Source organism: Onychostoma macrolepis, chromosome 25 (genome assembly GCF_012432095.1).
Source record: "Onychostoma macrolepis isolate SWU-2019 chromosome 25, ASM1243209v1, whole genome shotgun sequence".
Lineage (NCBI taxonomy): Eukaryota > Metazoa > Chordata > Actinopteri > Cypriniformes > Cyprinidae > Onychostoma > Onychostoma macrolepis.
In genome coordinates, this window is record NC_081179.1 from 23,915,703 (window position 1) to 23,932,543 (window position 16,841).

Genomic DNA, 16,841 nt, shown 5'->3' on the forward strand with positions numbered 1-16,841 from the left:
CTCTCAGGGCTAACAAAACAGAATACTGTACAGTTTAACAGAATAGTGTACTGATGTAGAGTAGTGTAATGATTCTATTTCAGTTAGATGCTCTTTATAGTGACCTGTCAATATTTCTAACTGATGTTAAACATAAACCCATTTTAAATAGAATTTTGCTTTATTCAAGACATGCTTATTTGTCTGATTATTTAAATAGTTTTCAGCATTATATAAGCTGAACCAACGTGTATTATCAAACATCCATTTACATTCATGTGAATAGGAAATGTACACAGTGTTACATTTAAAATGTTTGGATCTTCAAGCACAATTACAGCTAATTAATTTTGTCAGTACTGTTGTACTATGTATGATTTCTCTAAATCCCTGACTGATGTAAATAATACTCAGGCCTTTTTACAATTTCAGTCATGCATGATTCATGTTATATTTCTACCAGATGGCTGGAGGTTGTGTACAAAAACATTCAGATCAGCCAATGTGGTTTGTTTTGGTTACAAATAAATACATTGATCAAATTGCACAAAATCACCCCCCACCACCACCACCACCACCACCACCACCAACACCCCCCTTCCTCCCTCCCCCCCCTTTTAATTCAGAGATTCAGAGAGCCTCTCAGACGAAGCTTTCCTCCATGTTGGAGCACAAGAGGAAAGAGTCCACCAGTCTGGGCTTAATCAGCTGTTGATAGTCAGTTGGCCCAATACTGTCCGGACATTCAGCCGCAAGCCTCCTCAAAGCAGCCTGTCAATGGTACAAATGATATAATAATTAATGTAAAACACGGTAATGCTTTATGATACACACTGATAAAGTACTTACAAATTATTTGCAAACTATAGTTAATTCAAAGTTTATAAACTGTAGTTAATACATTAACAGACTCCATACAAATAGTGAGTTCTTCATTCATTATCACTGTAATCAATCAAATTATCTCATATGTAAAGAGTCAGATAATGCTTTGTTAACATAAATAGCTCTTGCTTTAGAACAGGTCACGGAAAGTGGTGAAACTTCATCAATTAAGTGCTTTAAAGGGGTGGTTGATTGCGATTTCACTTTTTTAATGTGAGTTACTGTGTAATCTTGCTGTTTGAGCATAAACAATATCTGCAAAGTTGCAGCGCTGAAAGTTCAATGCAAACGGAGATATCATCTTTTAAAATTCTGGCAGTTTAATGCCTTCAAAAACGGCTCATAGGGACTACAACAAGTTACTTCCCGGGTCTGATACATCACGAACCCAGACAAACCCTGGAACACACAGTAAAGGGGGCAGAGCCATGCTTCACTGCTTTAGAGAAGAGGAAGAGAAAACTAGGGGTGCACGTAAAAATCTATTCATATATGAATCACGATTCTGTCTTCTAACGATTCTAACGGATTCAAAAGTTTCAAAATCATGTGTTCTTAATCAGCGGATCTTAATACTGTTCCTTGCGTCCCCCTGCTCTGCACATGCTCTGCATCTCTCTCTCTCTCTCTCTCTCTCGCTCTCGCTCTCGCTCTCGCTCGCTCTCGCTCTCGCTCTCGCTCTCGCTCTCGAAGACCTCTACAGCCATGAAAGTCAGCGGAGACAACTAGATGAGCCCCAGAGACTGAGCCCCAGTGAAGACCCTGTGTCCTAGACGGCCATTGGGACAAGACCACAGGAACCAGATGAGTCCTCTGCACAATCTGACTCTGCTGCAGCCTAGATTTAAACTGCTGGTTTTGTCTGGCCAGAGGAGAATGAGACTGTTTCGACACACTATTTCCCTGTCTAAATACTGTAAAGCTGATGCAAAGCTGCTTTGACACAATTTGCATTGTTAAAAGCGCTATACAAATAATTGTGACTTGACTTGACTCGCTCTCAATCAGTTCAGTGAATACACTTATTTTCACATAGCAATGAGAAGCGTGTGCGGTTGCCGTACTGTATTAAAGATTTAATCATGATAAAACCGTATATTAGAAGCTAACAGAAGCAGTAGCATTTACAAATAACAGCGTATCTAAAAGTATGAGACAACAACAAACAAACATACCATTAAGAACCGTACAGGTTCTGCGTGATCCTCTGAGTCTCAATCGCGCTCAAAATGATAAGCAATATAGACAACGCCATTGCTTACAATACAAGCGGAGCACATGCCGCTGAGGCGAGGGGCGGGACGTTCAGACGTGCACTAGAGGCGGTTTAGCCAATCACGACACACTGGGCCAGCTAACCAATCGCGTATTTCTGAGGGAGGGGCTTCATAAAACCAGGAAATAATCGGGGCGTTTATCAGAGAAGGGACGGGAAGGTAAATTATGTGAAAAATAATGCGTTTTTTTTTTTTTTTTAAACGAAGCACTAACACATATTAGACTGCACCCCATAAACACAATCAAGCCTAGAAAAAAAAACAGTCAACCACCCCTTTAAACCAAACTTTTACTTTTACATAAAGTATATCTGTTGGCGTAATGGTTTTTACACTGTACAAATAACTGACTCGAACCTGCAAGTCCAGCTCTCTAACTATTGGGCCACGACTGCTCCTAATTTTATGGTGTGTGGTTATGTTAATATTTTGGGACCAACTGAGAAAGCCCACTGATATTTTAAAATCTTTAAAATTCATCTTACAGAAGTTTAGGTACAATGTCTCAGTTCTGAATAAGAATGATATATTTTTAAAAAAATAGCTAATTGTACCTAATTGTCTCCTTAACTTAATGGCCTGCTAGGTTTTGAATACAGCTAGCTAACAACACTGTAAATGCAGGTATATTCAAATATATTTGTATATTTAAATAGCAAAAGAGAAGAGATGTTTCTGCTCATTATTAATATTAGCATATATAACAGTTTTATGCAAATGCATTATTTTTAACTTTAGTTACCAGACAGGCCACAAGTACTGAATCACTGTTGTTCCTTTCCGCTGGTGACCGACACAACTCAATGAGGCGAGGAACAGCTGAGGAAAAAATAAAAGGGTCATTTTTTTACATCTACAGTATTGCTGCTCACAATCTAAAGTGATTTATCTTGTCTATTATGTACAGTATTTTATTTACACCTGTGGTTCCTCTGCTAAGATGTCAGTGTGAGCTTCACACATCCAGTCTAGCAAGAAAACTACAAATACTAAGAAAGGTTTCCTGAGATAAGCTTGTGCAGCGTTTGAGTGCAGGTGACACTTGCTTATTTATATTTTGAGATCTAATGCAATGACACATCCTAAGGTGCCCAAATCCCTTTTTGGGCTAAATATGAGCCGTGTGAAGACAGTCAGATATAGTTGTTTTGAGCTGTTATGTTGTCTTGTACCCTTGAGCTGTATGGCTGTCTGGGCAACCAGCGGGTCTCTGCTGAGACGAGCCAGTGTTACGGCAGCTTTCTGTTGAACCCGCTCGCATGCTGCACTCTCGGACGGACTGGAGGATGATGGCTTCTCATTAAGCAACACCAGCAGCTGCTCGATACCTAAAGTAAACATTCACAGCACTCAGACATTATATGTCACTCTGAAATGTTGCATTTACACTGTAATGAACAGGAATGGTAAGAAGGCACCAAAATATTTGGCTTTGAATAGTTGATTTGGGGATGTTATGCTTGCGTACCCTTTTCCTCTAGAACATCTGCAGTGCACTGCTCCAGAACAGAAAGATTTGCAAGGATTGTCACAACCTACAGGGAATGAAGCATTGTGTCATTACTGTGATTCTGGGGAAACAAATATGGCATACAGATAAGAAGACTCCAATACTACAATTTAAAAAAGAGTTAAAGGGATTGTAAGAAAAAAATAAGGAAATAAGAAAAAAAGTGCATCCTTATAATGCAAAACAAAATGATCCAAAACAACACTGGACCCCAGTGACCCAAACAGAAACAATGAGATATTTTAAAATATCAACATGAGGGTGTGTAAATAATGAGAATTTTGGGGTAAACTGCCCCAAACAATCAGAGAGACAATGAACCGTGTTTTTTTTTTTTTATTTGTTTGTTTTTTTTGTCATTGTGTCTTGTACTTCCTTTGCTTATTAGTACTCGCCTGGTTCAGTTCCTTTTGATTAACTAGTCTGTGTTTTTAAGCCGGTTCTCTTTCTGTGAGGGAGCACATGGTCAAATGCATTCAGTCATAATCTTACCAAAAGATTCATTCGCAAACTGGACATCACTATAACCGGTCTGCAGAGCTTTTTTTGCTGTTTGCAGGCACAAATGGATCTGGAGAAATCGAATGAAACATAAGTTTTCTCTGTAAATGTAATCAAGTAAAAATTCAACATTAAATTTTAAATATGTAAATAACATTTTTAAGGAAACTATCAAAATTTCAGAGAGCTTTAAGATCTGCGAAATCTAGATATTTTTCAGAACTTATAGAGAACAATTCTAATATTCCCAAAAGACTTTTTAATATTATTAACTGTAGTAAATCATTCCGCTGTTCAATTTTGTCTCGTCCCCAACTTTATGTGAGAATTTTCTTGACTATTTTATATATAAGATTGAGGCAATTGCTGTGGATTTTTCTCTAATGACTTATAAATCTTCAAGTCCTGCTCAGCATACTGTAGTTTTTAGAAGTGGTCAGTAAATTGATGCCCACTGGCTCGGTCAGAGGTATGGTTCCTCCATGGCTTTTGAGACTTTTGAGGTGATTGGGCCCAGTATTCTACAAATCATAAATAAAAGTTTAGATGTTTTAGATGTTTAGAAGTTTAAATTTAGTTCGAACAAGCATTTGTGCAGCCTTTGTTGAAGAAACAAAATTTGGACCCAAAATGCTCTGGCTAACTTCAGGCCGGTATCTCATATTTCATTTTTAATCTGAAATAAAAAAATTTAAAAAGTTGTGCTCTATCAATTGAATAACGTTCTAGATGAAAATAAGATCTGCGTAATCTACCAGTCCATTTTTAGAGAAAAAAAACACTCAACTGAGACAGCCCATGTGAAAGTTTTTAATGATTTGTTGCTGACTGTGATCATTCAGTGGTGCTCTCATGGCTGGAGGAGTATGTGGGGGTTCAGTGCAAGGTCCTGAAGTGGTTTAAATCCTATCTGACTGGTAGAAGCATGGTAGTGAATATTGGGGCCTGTTCATCTAGATCAGCAATGATCATGTGTGGTGTGCCTCAAGGCTCCATCCTTGCTCCTCTTTTATTCTCTCTTTATATGATTCCTTTGGGAAATATTTCAAGAAATGTAATATTGCTTTTCACTGCTGCACTGATGATGTACAAGTGGATTTGACACTGCGTGAAAAAATGGTTTAGAACCTCTTCTGGCCTGTTTTTTAGATCTTAAAACATGGAAATTGTGATCCATGGTTTGATATCATCAAGACTTGACTGTTGCAATGCGTTATAATAATTCAGTCAGTCATCTATTTCTCATTTTCAAAACTCTTAATGGGTATTAAAAAATGTGAACATACCACTCCTACTCTGGTCTCTCTGCATTTGCTTCAAGTTCATTACAGGGTTTTAAACTTCTGTTATTGGTGTACAAATCCTTGCATGGACTCACACCGACTTAATTGAATATCAGACTGGATCAACTTTGAGATCAGCGAATCAGAAGTTACTCAAAATTCCAAGGACACATCTGAGTCAATAAGGAGATCACGCTACAGCAGTACCTTTGGAAAAGTCTGCCTAAACATATTAGAGACACAGCTACTGTACATAATTTTAAAGTACAACTCAAAACACACCTGTATTAATCAGTGATATTTTATTATACAGTATTTGTGTCATGCATGTTTTTCTGTGTGACACTGTAAAGCATATTGGTCAATTTGTGTTGTTTCAATTGTGCTATACAAATAAAGTTGCCATTGCCATTAAAGTGCCCTAGTTCTTAAAGTGCCTACGATACCAAGTTCCAGTATCATGGGGACCACCATTGAACAATAGGTAGAGAATAGGCCAATATTCTCAGCCAGAGTTTAAAGAAAAGTTTAAATCTGCCACAATTATCCTCCATAGTGGTGTGCTTGCTGGTGCATTGCGGCTAGCGGTAGCTGTTTGCTTTCTCTTAATCTTAGCGGGCGATGTGGAAAAGAACCCCGGCCCCGCGAGAGGCAAGCATGGCGTTTCAGACACGATGTTTAGGCCGGAGAGAACAACGCGGCAAACAACACTGTTTGGAGCAACAGGTGGAACAGAACCAAGAGAATCCCACACACTTACGCAAATTGAATCCCTTCAAAAATAAGTTATGGACTTAAAGGGGACCTATTATGCCCCTTTTTACAAGATGTAAAATAAGTCTCTGATATACCCAGAAGGTTTAGCTCAAAATACCCCACAGATACATTTTTTATAGTTTGTTAAAATTGCCACTTTTAGGGTATGAGCCATAACGCACTGATTTTGAGTATGTTGCTTTAATGCAAATGAGCTAGTGCTCCCGAAGAAGAGGGCGGAGCTTCAAGAGCTCAAGCTCGGCATTAGCAGTGCTAGCCTTTGCAAATAAACACTCCACTATTAGTACAAGCCTGTAATCTTTACAGAAAACATACTCTGTTTCAAAGTCTGTCATCTGATTATAATGTGCATAATAAATTTGTGTTTATGAATTACACAGATGGGGAGCAAGGCGGGATAAAAATAACAACATAGCTGCTCTCATGCTATTACAAACTTTATAAATCCCTCTTCTGATTATGAGCTTGACAACTTCAATCGATCGGCTCGCGTTGCTTTCATTTGCAACTTTTAACTACCACATTCCTATTCCCGATCATTCTGGCAGCACTTGAAAGCAGCATCAGTGAAAACAGACAGAGACAATGATAGCTTTAGCAATTATCCTTACAGATTGCCAAGAAGCTCTTTCAGAAGGCAATTTGGAAAACAAACGCGTGATACTTGCTTTGTCTGGAGCTGACGTTCGCGCACAAAGCGTTGGTATTGATTCCTAAACATTTAGGGGACTTTACCGATGTTTTCCAGGATATTTCCTTTGAAAATGAAATTTAACCACAGTGTCTTTGGCTCAGATGGGAGGAGTTTGTGGCGACTCATATGTTCATTAGTGCATCCCAAAACACAACACTTGTAAAGCCTCTTTGGTGCTGATATTGTATATATCTCTAGTAATGGCGGACCGCAGCTTCTCACTCAGGGCTGTGTTTATGCTAATAGGTCAGAGAGCATCACAAATGGGCGGGACTTTTCCCCTCTGTGACGTGAACAGAGGGAGAATCTGAAATAGCTCGTTTGGAGAGACTGTTCATAATATACTGTGTGTGACCCTGGACCACAAAACCAGTCTTAAGTCGCTGGGGTGTAGCAAAAGCCAAAAAACACATTGTATGGGTCAAAATTTTTCTTTTATGCCAAAAATCATTAGGATATTAAATAAAGATCATATTCCATGAAGATATTTCGTAAATTTCCTACTGTAAATATATCAAAACTTCATTTTTGATTAGTAATATGCATTGTTAAGAACACATTTTCAAATACTTGTATCTCGGCCACGTATTGTCAGATCCTAACAAACAATACATCAATGGAAAGATTATTTATTCAGCTTTTAGATAATGTATAAATCTCAATTTTGAAAAAATTGACACTTAACACTGGTTTTGTGGTCCAGGGTCACATATTGATTTTACAAAAAAAAATGAGTGGGTTGATTTTTAACATTATAGGCTAGTTGTTTTCACACACTGCAGCCACACAACTATGTTCAAACACCTTATAAAAGTGATTTTTGCATAATAGGTCCCCTTTAAGAGAACTTGTTGACAGTCGAGAGACTTGATCATGAAAACACTGAACTTCGGGAAAGGCATGAGCGCATGGAAAATCAGAATAGATGGGATAATCAAGACTTTTATGGCATCCCGGAGTCGGATCGAGAAACATGGGAAGAAAGTGAGAAAAGGTGCGGTACCATGTTACTGAACATCTTGATCTGGGCAGAGCCAAAAGCGATGTCGAATTCCCGATTGAACGCACTCACCACACACTTTCAGCAGGTGGAAGGACAAGGAAGAGATACTACAGAAAGTACGACAGAAAGCATGGGAATGGCTTGAACAAAGTAACACTGAAGATGATGGAATAAATGGCCAAATTCGGGTGTCGGAGGACTTTAGTGCTCGGGTACGTGAAATAAGGAGAAAGCTGGTTAACTACATGCAAACTCTACGTCAAAATCAACCAAATATACGGATATCACTTCGTTTTGATGAATTGCTTGTGGACGGTAGAGTTTTTACTTATGACACCGAGTCTGAGTCTGTGGTTGAAATTGGATTAAACAATGAAGGATGGCCTCAGCCCAAATGAACTCACTATAATCGCATGGAATGTTCAGGGGTTAAAGACTAAAGTCAACAATAGTGAGTTATTGGACACATTGCGGGGTAACTCTATTATTTGTTTCAGTGAAGTTTGGTTACAAGATGAGACTGAGTTTTTTTCATTTATTGGCTGATTATACATTTTTTTGTCTTGTACATAAGCGTAAAATTTTGGTCGTAATATTGGAGGTATCTGTGTTTATGTACATGATTCTATTGTGAAATATTTTTCTCAGATTTGTGAACAAGCAACTGCAACAAGCAACATTGTTCTTACTTTTACTTATTTCTTCCCTGAGGGATCTAGTTCATATAGAGATAGAGAAGAGAAAAATGGTATTAGTTCTTTGGAAAATAAAATTCTAGATGTGTTGGATCAAGTTGGAGAAGACGTAAAGTTAATCATTGCCGGGTACTATAATGCTAGAACTTGTAATGAATGTGATTACATTGAGTGTGATGATTCTGAATATAGCATTTGGTAGTTGTTATAGTAATGATAATTTTGAAGGGTATAGAAAATCAAAAGATAAGGGCCCGGTTTCACAAACAGGGCTTAGCTTAAGCCAGGACTAGGCCTTAGTTAAATTAAGTTATTTATTCAACTTTTACAAAAAGGCTTTAGAAGAAAACATTAAGGTGTGCATCTTGACACAAAACAATGACACTGACATATTGTAAGATATAGGCACGACAGATAAGGTACTGTCAGATTGGTTAATTCTGCAAAAGATGTACCAGTTAAAATCCTCCGTGATACAGGATCATCAGAAACTTTTGTTCTATAGTCTAGTGCCTTTTTCCACTGAGTCATATACTGGAAGTAATGTTTTGATCAGGGGCATTGGTTTAAATGTTATGTCTGTTCTACTTCACAAACTTGCTTTGCAATCTGATTTGATCCAGGGTGAAGTGGAAGTTGCTGTACGCTCCTGTTTGCCTGTGGAAGGAATACAGGTAATCTTGTTAAATGACTTGGCTGGTGAACGAGTTTGGTGGAATGATTGACCACATTTGGTGGTTACATCCTCTTCGATGGCTTTTAAATCAGACGGTGATGAAAACTCTTTGAATGCATTGCCATCGTGTGTGATAACTCAATCTATGAGAAAAACACAAGCTGATGTTAAACTTGAGTCCAAAAAATTGGTGAGTAAAACTCTAGAAATCCCTTCTGTTTTGTCTGTGTCACAGGATGATTTGATAAAGGAGCAAAAAGCTGACTCTACTCTTGTTGAGTTGTTTGATAGAATGGTCCCTTATGACACAGTTGTCAATCTTTCTTCTGGGTATTACCTGGAGGGAGGGTTGTTGGTTCGAAAGTGGGTCCCACATGGAGAGTTTGCAACAACTTTACATTCAACACAACCTCTCCGGTGCTTAACATGCTCAGAGTCAGGGAGCACTGGAGAGGTTTCATCAAACGTTAAAGTCTTTACTGAGGTCATATTGTACTCAGATGGGGAAATATTAGGAGGCTGGTTTACCTTGGTTATTGATGGCGGCTCGGGAAGCTGCACAGGCAAGTACTGGGTTCAGTTCAAACTACCTTGTTTTTGGGCACGACATGTGAGAGGTCCCGAGTTCAAATCCCGGACGAGCCCCCACATTTGTCATGACCGGCTCAAAGCCGTAACAAATGGAAGGAGGACATGCGGTTGATAAGGTTGCTACAGAAATATTTATTAACATAAGAAAGGAAAAGTATATAAAACAATGAAAAATAAGTACACAAGATGGTATAGAGCCAGACAGAACAAGTCTCACAACTAACAACACAAAACAAAACAATCAAGAGCAAACAAGCAACAACCACACCAACAAGGCCAAGGCTTTTATATAGGGAAGAACAGGCCCACTTAGGGCTGCCAGTGCAGGGCTCCTGAGAATTTGCTCATTGGCAAAACGTTGGCCCCTTAGCACTGGCCCTGTATGGGCAGCCCTCACTTAGCCTCCAGGGAGCATAAGCGCTGTTTTATTGAAAATAATGCTTTAGTTGGGCTCTTGACCCTTGACTTCTTAACTTTAATGTTTATCTGGTTCCTATCACTGTGTTTCTGGACAAAATTTCATGCAATTGTATTCTTCTAGAGCTACTATAATGTGAAATAATTAAACCTAAATAATGTCCTCAGAGATCAAACTCTGGGTGAGATCAGAAAAACAAGCCACTAGATGATGATTGAATCATCAAATCAGTTTTTTTTTTCTTGCATCTTTTGCTATAACAAATGTGTTTCAAAAACACACAGTTACAGCAGCAAAATAAAACTTAAATGAAAAAGTCAAGGGTCAGGAACCCAAATAAAGCAAGTGCTTACCTCCGTAATGGTGACTTCAAACTTTATTATTTTCAATAAAACAGCGCTTGGGCTTCCTGGAGGCTAAGTGAGGGCTGCCCATGCAGAGCCAGTGCTAAGGGGCCAACGTTTTGCCAATGAGCAAATCCTCAGGGGCCCTGCACTGGCAGTCTGTAAAGGGCCAGTGCAGGCTTGTTTGCAGGGTCTGTTACACGCACCCTGTCACTGTAAAATGGCCTGTCAATCATCTTGTCACAGTTAACATCGTCCACATTTAATTGAAATTCCTACCGTATTAGAGAGAAAAGAAGGTTGCTGATCTGCCAGTCGCCGTCTTTCATGCGGAGAACTCTGCTCATATTTTATGCATAATGACGCATTTAAAAGTTAACGACCAAATGGATGTTTATAAACGTTCACATTGCTGTTGCAGATATAACATGGATAACAATAAATAAATATTGTTTACCAGGTTAAATGTTGTTTATTAGTAACTCAAACCCCTTTTTGCAAACTTCTCTAGCTAACCGTCGATCGCACGCATCCGCCACGTTTGTAGTTTTTCTAACGTGTTTTATACGTGTTTGTAGTTCTGGACCGAATCCATCCCAAAGCACAATGGATTGTGGGCAATTTTAGCCATTAGAGTGTGTACGGATCCAAACTTCAAAAATCGACCCGAAATAGTAGACCATCCGGGACTTTTGGCATACTCTTTTCAACATACTATGCTTTGGGACACACTTATTGTAATCTCACATACTATTTAGGATGGATAGTATGAACATTGGGATGCAGGGTGAGAGTGGAATATATGATGGCATTCCAGTGTTTGCTGCAGAAAGACACACTCCTGCAGCGGTTCTCAATTTCAGTCCTTGCGCCGCGCAGCAGACATTGCGCAGCGCAAATCCATGAATGAATGTTCTGAAATGAAGTAAACTTCAACGGATTTTCCCTGCTCAGGGAGTAGGGAGCAATGAACACTGTGTAGCAACCATGTCAATCGGAACACAGTTCATGCACGGAGCTTACTTCTAACAAGCAGATTATCTGAATCAGGAATCAGGTGTGTTAACAAAGAGAGACATGCAAAATACGCAGAGTGGGGGACTGCTGCTTTAGTGGATTGTTATTTGTTACCCTCAGATTTTGAGTTGTGTATTAGCAAGTGGCTAATAGTGCTTCTATGGTGAGCTGTGTCTTGAGATAACACCTGACCCTGTTTTTGCTTTGTTGAAAAGCTTAAGATAAGTAGCAGATAATATATTATTTTCCTGTATATTGGTGTGACTTAAAAGGGAAGCTGTAGGGAGAGAGTGCCTTTTTCTTTGGATACTACTTTCATCCCTGTTTTTGGTTCAGTTAGGGAGTTAAGGTAAGTTAGCTGCTCCCAAAATTAGTTAGTTAATCGTTTTGTTTGTTATTTTAGGCCTTGCTCTCTCCTGAGCTATCTTTTTGATAGCAATCTTTCCTTCAAAAAACATGTTTCTAGCATTTGTAAAACTGCATTTTTCCATCTTAAAAATATATCTAAATTACGACCTATGCTCTCAATGTCAAATGCAGAAACATTAATTCATGCGTTCATGACCTGGAGGCTAGATTATTGTAATGCTTTATTGGGTGGTTGCTCTGCGCGTTTAATAAACAAACGCCAGCTGGTTCGAAATGCAGCAGCTAGAGTCCTTACTAGAACCAGGAAGTATGACCATATTATTTTAAGATCTCGCTAATTACCTATAAGGCCCTGAATGGTTTAGCTCCTCAGTACTTGAGCGAGCTCTTATCACACTATAGCCATTCACGTCTGCTGCGATCTCAAAACTATGGCCATTTGATAATAAATACCTAGAATATCAAAATCAAGTAGTTTAAGTCTTTAGTTCTTTTAATTGTGATGATTTTGGCTCACATTTAACAAAAACCTACCAATTCACTATCTCAACAAATTAGAATATGGTGACATGCCAGTCAGCTAATCAACTCAACTCAAAACACCTGCAGGAAGTCTGGAGGAAGGGTGGAGAAGCTCATAGCCCACGTTGCTTGATGTCCAGTGTTAAGTTTCCACAGTCTGTGATGATTTGGGGTGCAATGTCATCTGCTGGTGTTGGTCCATTGTGTTTTTTGAAAACCAAAGTCACTGCACCCGTTTACCAAGAAATTTTGGAGCACTTCATGCTACCAGCTTTTTAAAGATTCCATACCACCTCAGCAGTGCCACAAACTGATCACCTCCATGCCACGCCGAATTGAGGCAGTAATTAAAGCAAAAGGAGCCCCTACCAAGTATTGAGTACATATACAGTAAATTAACGTACTTTCCAGAAGGCCAACAGTTCACTAAAAATGTTTTTTTTATTGGTCTTATGAAGTTTTCTAATTTGTTGAGAGTGAATTGGTGGGTTTTTGTTAAATGTGAGCAAAAATCATCACAATTAAAAGAACCAAAGACTTAAACTACTTCAGTCTGTGTGCATTGAATTTATTTAATACACGAGTTTCACAATTTGAGTTGAATTACTGAAATAAATTAACTTTTCCACGACATTCTAATTTATTGAGATGCACCTGTATATGTTCCTCTATCCCCTGCCTTTCTGAAACGCATCGATTTTTACAAAGCTCATCATTCTGACTGTAACGGAGCCGACGAGACATGAGGCATGAGGATCCATTTGCAAGCATTTATTAGAAACGTGGTCAAATACAGGCAGGGTTAAACATTTTTTGTTTAATGACGTGCCAAATGTTCTCTACAGGTGAAAGATCCGGACTGCAGGCAGGCCAATTCAACACCCGGACTCTTTTACTATGAAGCCATGCTGTTGTAATAGCTGCAGTATGTGGTTTTACATTGTCCTGCTGAAATACACGTCGCCTGGAGGGGAGCATATGTTGCTCTAAAACCTTTATATACCTTTCAGCATTCATAGTGCCTTCCAAAACATGCAAGCTGCCCATACCGTATGCACTTATGCACCCCCATACCATCAGAGATGCTGGCTTTTGAACTGAACGCTGATAACACGCTAGAAGGTCTCCCTCCTTTTTAGACACGGCATCCGTCATTTCCAACAAGAATGTAAAATTTGGACTAGTCTAGAACACTTTTCCACTTTGAAACAGTCTATTTTAAATGAACCTTGGCCCACAGGACACGACGGCGCTTCCATGTTCACATATAGCGTCCTTTTTGCATGATAGAGCTTTAGTTGGCATCTGCAGATGGCACGGCGGATTGTGTTTACCGACAGTAAATGGGGAGGTGTTTCTACAATTTATAGCAATATTTTCAGTATCTCTCAGAGGTCGGGTTTCAAGTATAATTCGTTCGAAGTAATGGTGCTTCATATAACGTTATCCAAAAAAACAGGTATTAATGATAAAACCCCTGCGATGTTTGTAGGCTGCATTAATTAGATCAACCGGAACCGGGAACACTCCCCATAACACACAATGTACTCGTTACATCGTAAGTTGAATGGCATCTACGCTAATATTTGTCTGTTTCTTTCCTAGTCTGTTTCTCAGTCCGTATCCGATCAGATGGTGGATCAGCACCAAGAGATGATGTCTACAGCCCTGATCGTCAGCGGAGACCAGGACACCCAGATGACCCCCAGAGACATATCCCCAGTGAAGACCTCGATTAAAATACAATAAAACTAAAAATATAACAAAAGACCACGGGCATCTAACAAAGGTCTTCGGCCTTGTCCCTTACCCACAGAAATTTCTCCAGTTTCTCTGAATCTTTTGATGATGTTATGCACTGTAGATGATGAGATTTGCAAAGCCTTTGCAATTTGACATTGAGGAACGTTGTTTTTAAAGTATTCCACAATCTTTTTATGCACTCTTTCACAGATTGGAGAGCCGCCTGCCCATCTTTACTTCTGAGAGACTCTGCCTCTCAAAGACATCCCTTTTATAACTAATGTTACAGACCTGATGTCATTTAACTTAAAGGGTTAGTTCACCCCAAAATGAAAATTCTGTCATCAATTACTCACCCTCATGTCGTTCCAAACCCGTGAGACCTTCGTTCATCTTCAGAACACAAATTAAGATGTTTTTAATGAAATTGGAGAGCTATCTGACACTCCATAAACAGCAATACAATGAGCTCATTTAGTGGATAAAAGTGTAAAATGTCTCTTTTTAAACATTTGCTATGTTCTCTATGTTCTATTGTGAATAAAATAGTGGCTATTTTGATTTGAAAGTCTTTTAGTTTTCATTTTATTCAAATTTTAAAAACGTCCCAACATTTCTGGAATTTGGGTTGTAATAATATCGCACATAAGTAACTAGAATATTTTATAAGTTATTATCTGATTCAAAATTTAATACAGATGCTGACTTTGAAAACTTTGTCACAGATTGTGTGAATAAACTTGAAGTTGCATTATTTAATGAAGATGACATTTCAGATAGTAGTATTTACTTATAATGAGATTTTTAACGCTATTATGTCAATGAGTAATGGAAAGGCCCCTGGACCAGACGGTATTATTATTGAGATCACCACATATGTCCCCCCTGTTTCACAGACAAGGCTTAAGTCTAGTCCTAGACTAAAATGTAAGTCTTAGCTGTTTCAACTGAAATAAACTTGCACTGACTGATCTTAAAATATATCAGTGCCTTTGTTTTGTCTCAAGATACACACCAGTAATGTTTTTTTCCAAGCATGTTTATAAAAATGACTTAAATGTCCTAATTGAACTATGGCCTAATCCTGGCTTAGTCTAAGCCCTGTCTGTGAAACCGGGCCGTTATGTCCTATAATGCTCTCTTTATATAACAAAATATTAGATACAGGGGACTTCCCAGAGATTTGGTGTGAGGCTCTGATTTGTCCGCTATACAAGAATGGTGATAAAAATGATGTAGGAAATTATAGGGGGATCTCATTGCTTAATGTGTTTGGTAAAAGTTTTACAGAGGTCTTGAACTGTAGATTAGTATCTTATGTAGAAGTAAATAATATGGTTTATAAAGAGCAAGAAGGGTATAGATCAGGTTATTCTACAATAGATCATATTTTTATTTTAGAGTCAGTGGTTGAAAAATATATTACAAAGCAAAAAGGAAGGATGTATTGCATATTTATTGATTTTTCTAAAGCTTTAGACAGCATTATCTTTTGTATTTCACTCTCATTAAGAATGGCATTGGCAGAAAAGTTTTTAGTGCATTGAGATCTATGTATTCTAAACTTAAACCATGTGTGAGAGGAACCAATGGTCTAACAGAGTATTTTGGCTGCACCATTGGTGTAAGACAGGGCTGCATGGTGAGTCCACTTTTGTTTATTCTTTTCTTAAATTAATATATAACAATGTTAAAGAAAAATTGTAAAGGTATTCAAATTGAAAGTATCACATAAGTACAGACTTTGTTATATGCTGATGATATGGCTAATATAGCAGATACAATTGGAGGGTTACAGAAACAGATTGAACAGCTGGAAAAATGTTGTAATCTTTATGGTACGAGAGTGAATTTGAGTAAAACGAAAATTATGTTTTTTAGAAGAGGGGGCTCTCTAAATGAGGATGAAAAATGGTATTTTGCTGGTGAACAGATTGAAGTGGTTAATTGTTACAAATATCTGGGTACGTGGTTTATACCAAAATTGTCATGGTGGAAAACCCGACAACTTTTAGCAAGCCAAGGCAAGAAAGCAATGCTTTCCTCGCTAAGGTTTGTTCGTAAAAATAAAATCAGCTGCAATCAATCCTTGTATTTGTTTGATCGCATAGTTGCACCTAAACTTTATTATGGATCTGAGATATGGGGTTTTAAACAAGTGGAGTGTATTGAAAATGTTCAGGTATCTTTTTGTAAAAAAACTCCTGTGTATCAGTACAAGTGTGAGCAATGTAGCTGTCTTGGGTGATTTGGGTAGATTTGTATTGTCCACTTCTTATATGAAAAGATATATCATGTATTGTATAAAACTAGTGTCAATGTCTAATCATTGTTATCCAAGAAAATTGTATAATATGCTTTTTCAATTAGATGAAGTAGGTAGAAAAACATGGGCTACTTGTATTAGAGTTCTGCTGTACTCGAAGTGTAGGTGATATAAGAACATTTACAGCTATTCTTAACCAACGACTGACAGAAAAAGTACATGAGGCATGGTATACATCAGTTTTGGAAAATAATAAGTTAAATATATATTCACAATGCAAGTCCTCTTTGA

General features: G+C 38.2%; 1 protein-coding gene across 4 annotated transcripts in view; it reads right to left on the bottom strand.

Annotated features, from left to right (window-relative positions):
• Positions 1 to 621: 621 nt before the first annotated feature.
• The window catches only part of LOC131534620 (protein inscuteable homolog), a 55,084-nt gene continuing 38,864 nt past the window's right edge, over positions 622 to 16,841 (bottom strand). For 3 of the 4 annotated variants that reach the window (XM_058767619.1, XM_058767617.1, XM_058767618.1), the window contains exons 10-13: positions 3,610 to 3,676; positions 3,314 to 3,469; positions 2,884 to 2,960; positions 622 to 750 (exon numbers count right to left, since the gene is read on the bottom strand). In XM_058767619.1, the coding sequence (XP_058623602.1) occupies positions 622 to 750; positions 2,884 to 2,960; positions 3,314 to 3,469; positions 3,610 to 3,676 (429 nt within the window). Of the gene's footprint in view, positions 751 to 2,883; positions 2,961 to 3,313; positions 3,470 to 3,609; positions 3,677 to 4,143; positions 4,223 to 16,841 lie in introns of those variants that run through there. The other variant, XM_058767620.1, reaches the window with a different exon arrangement.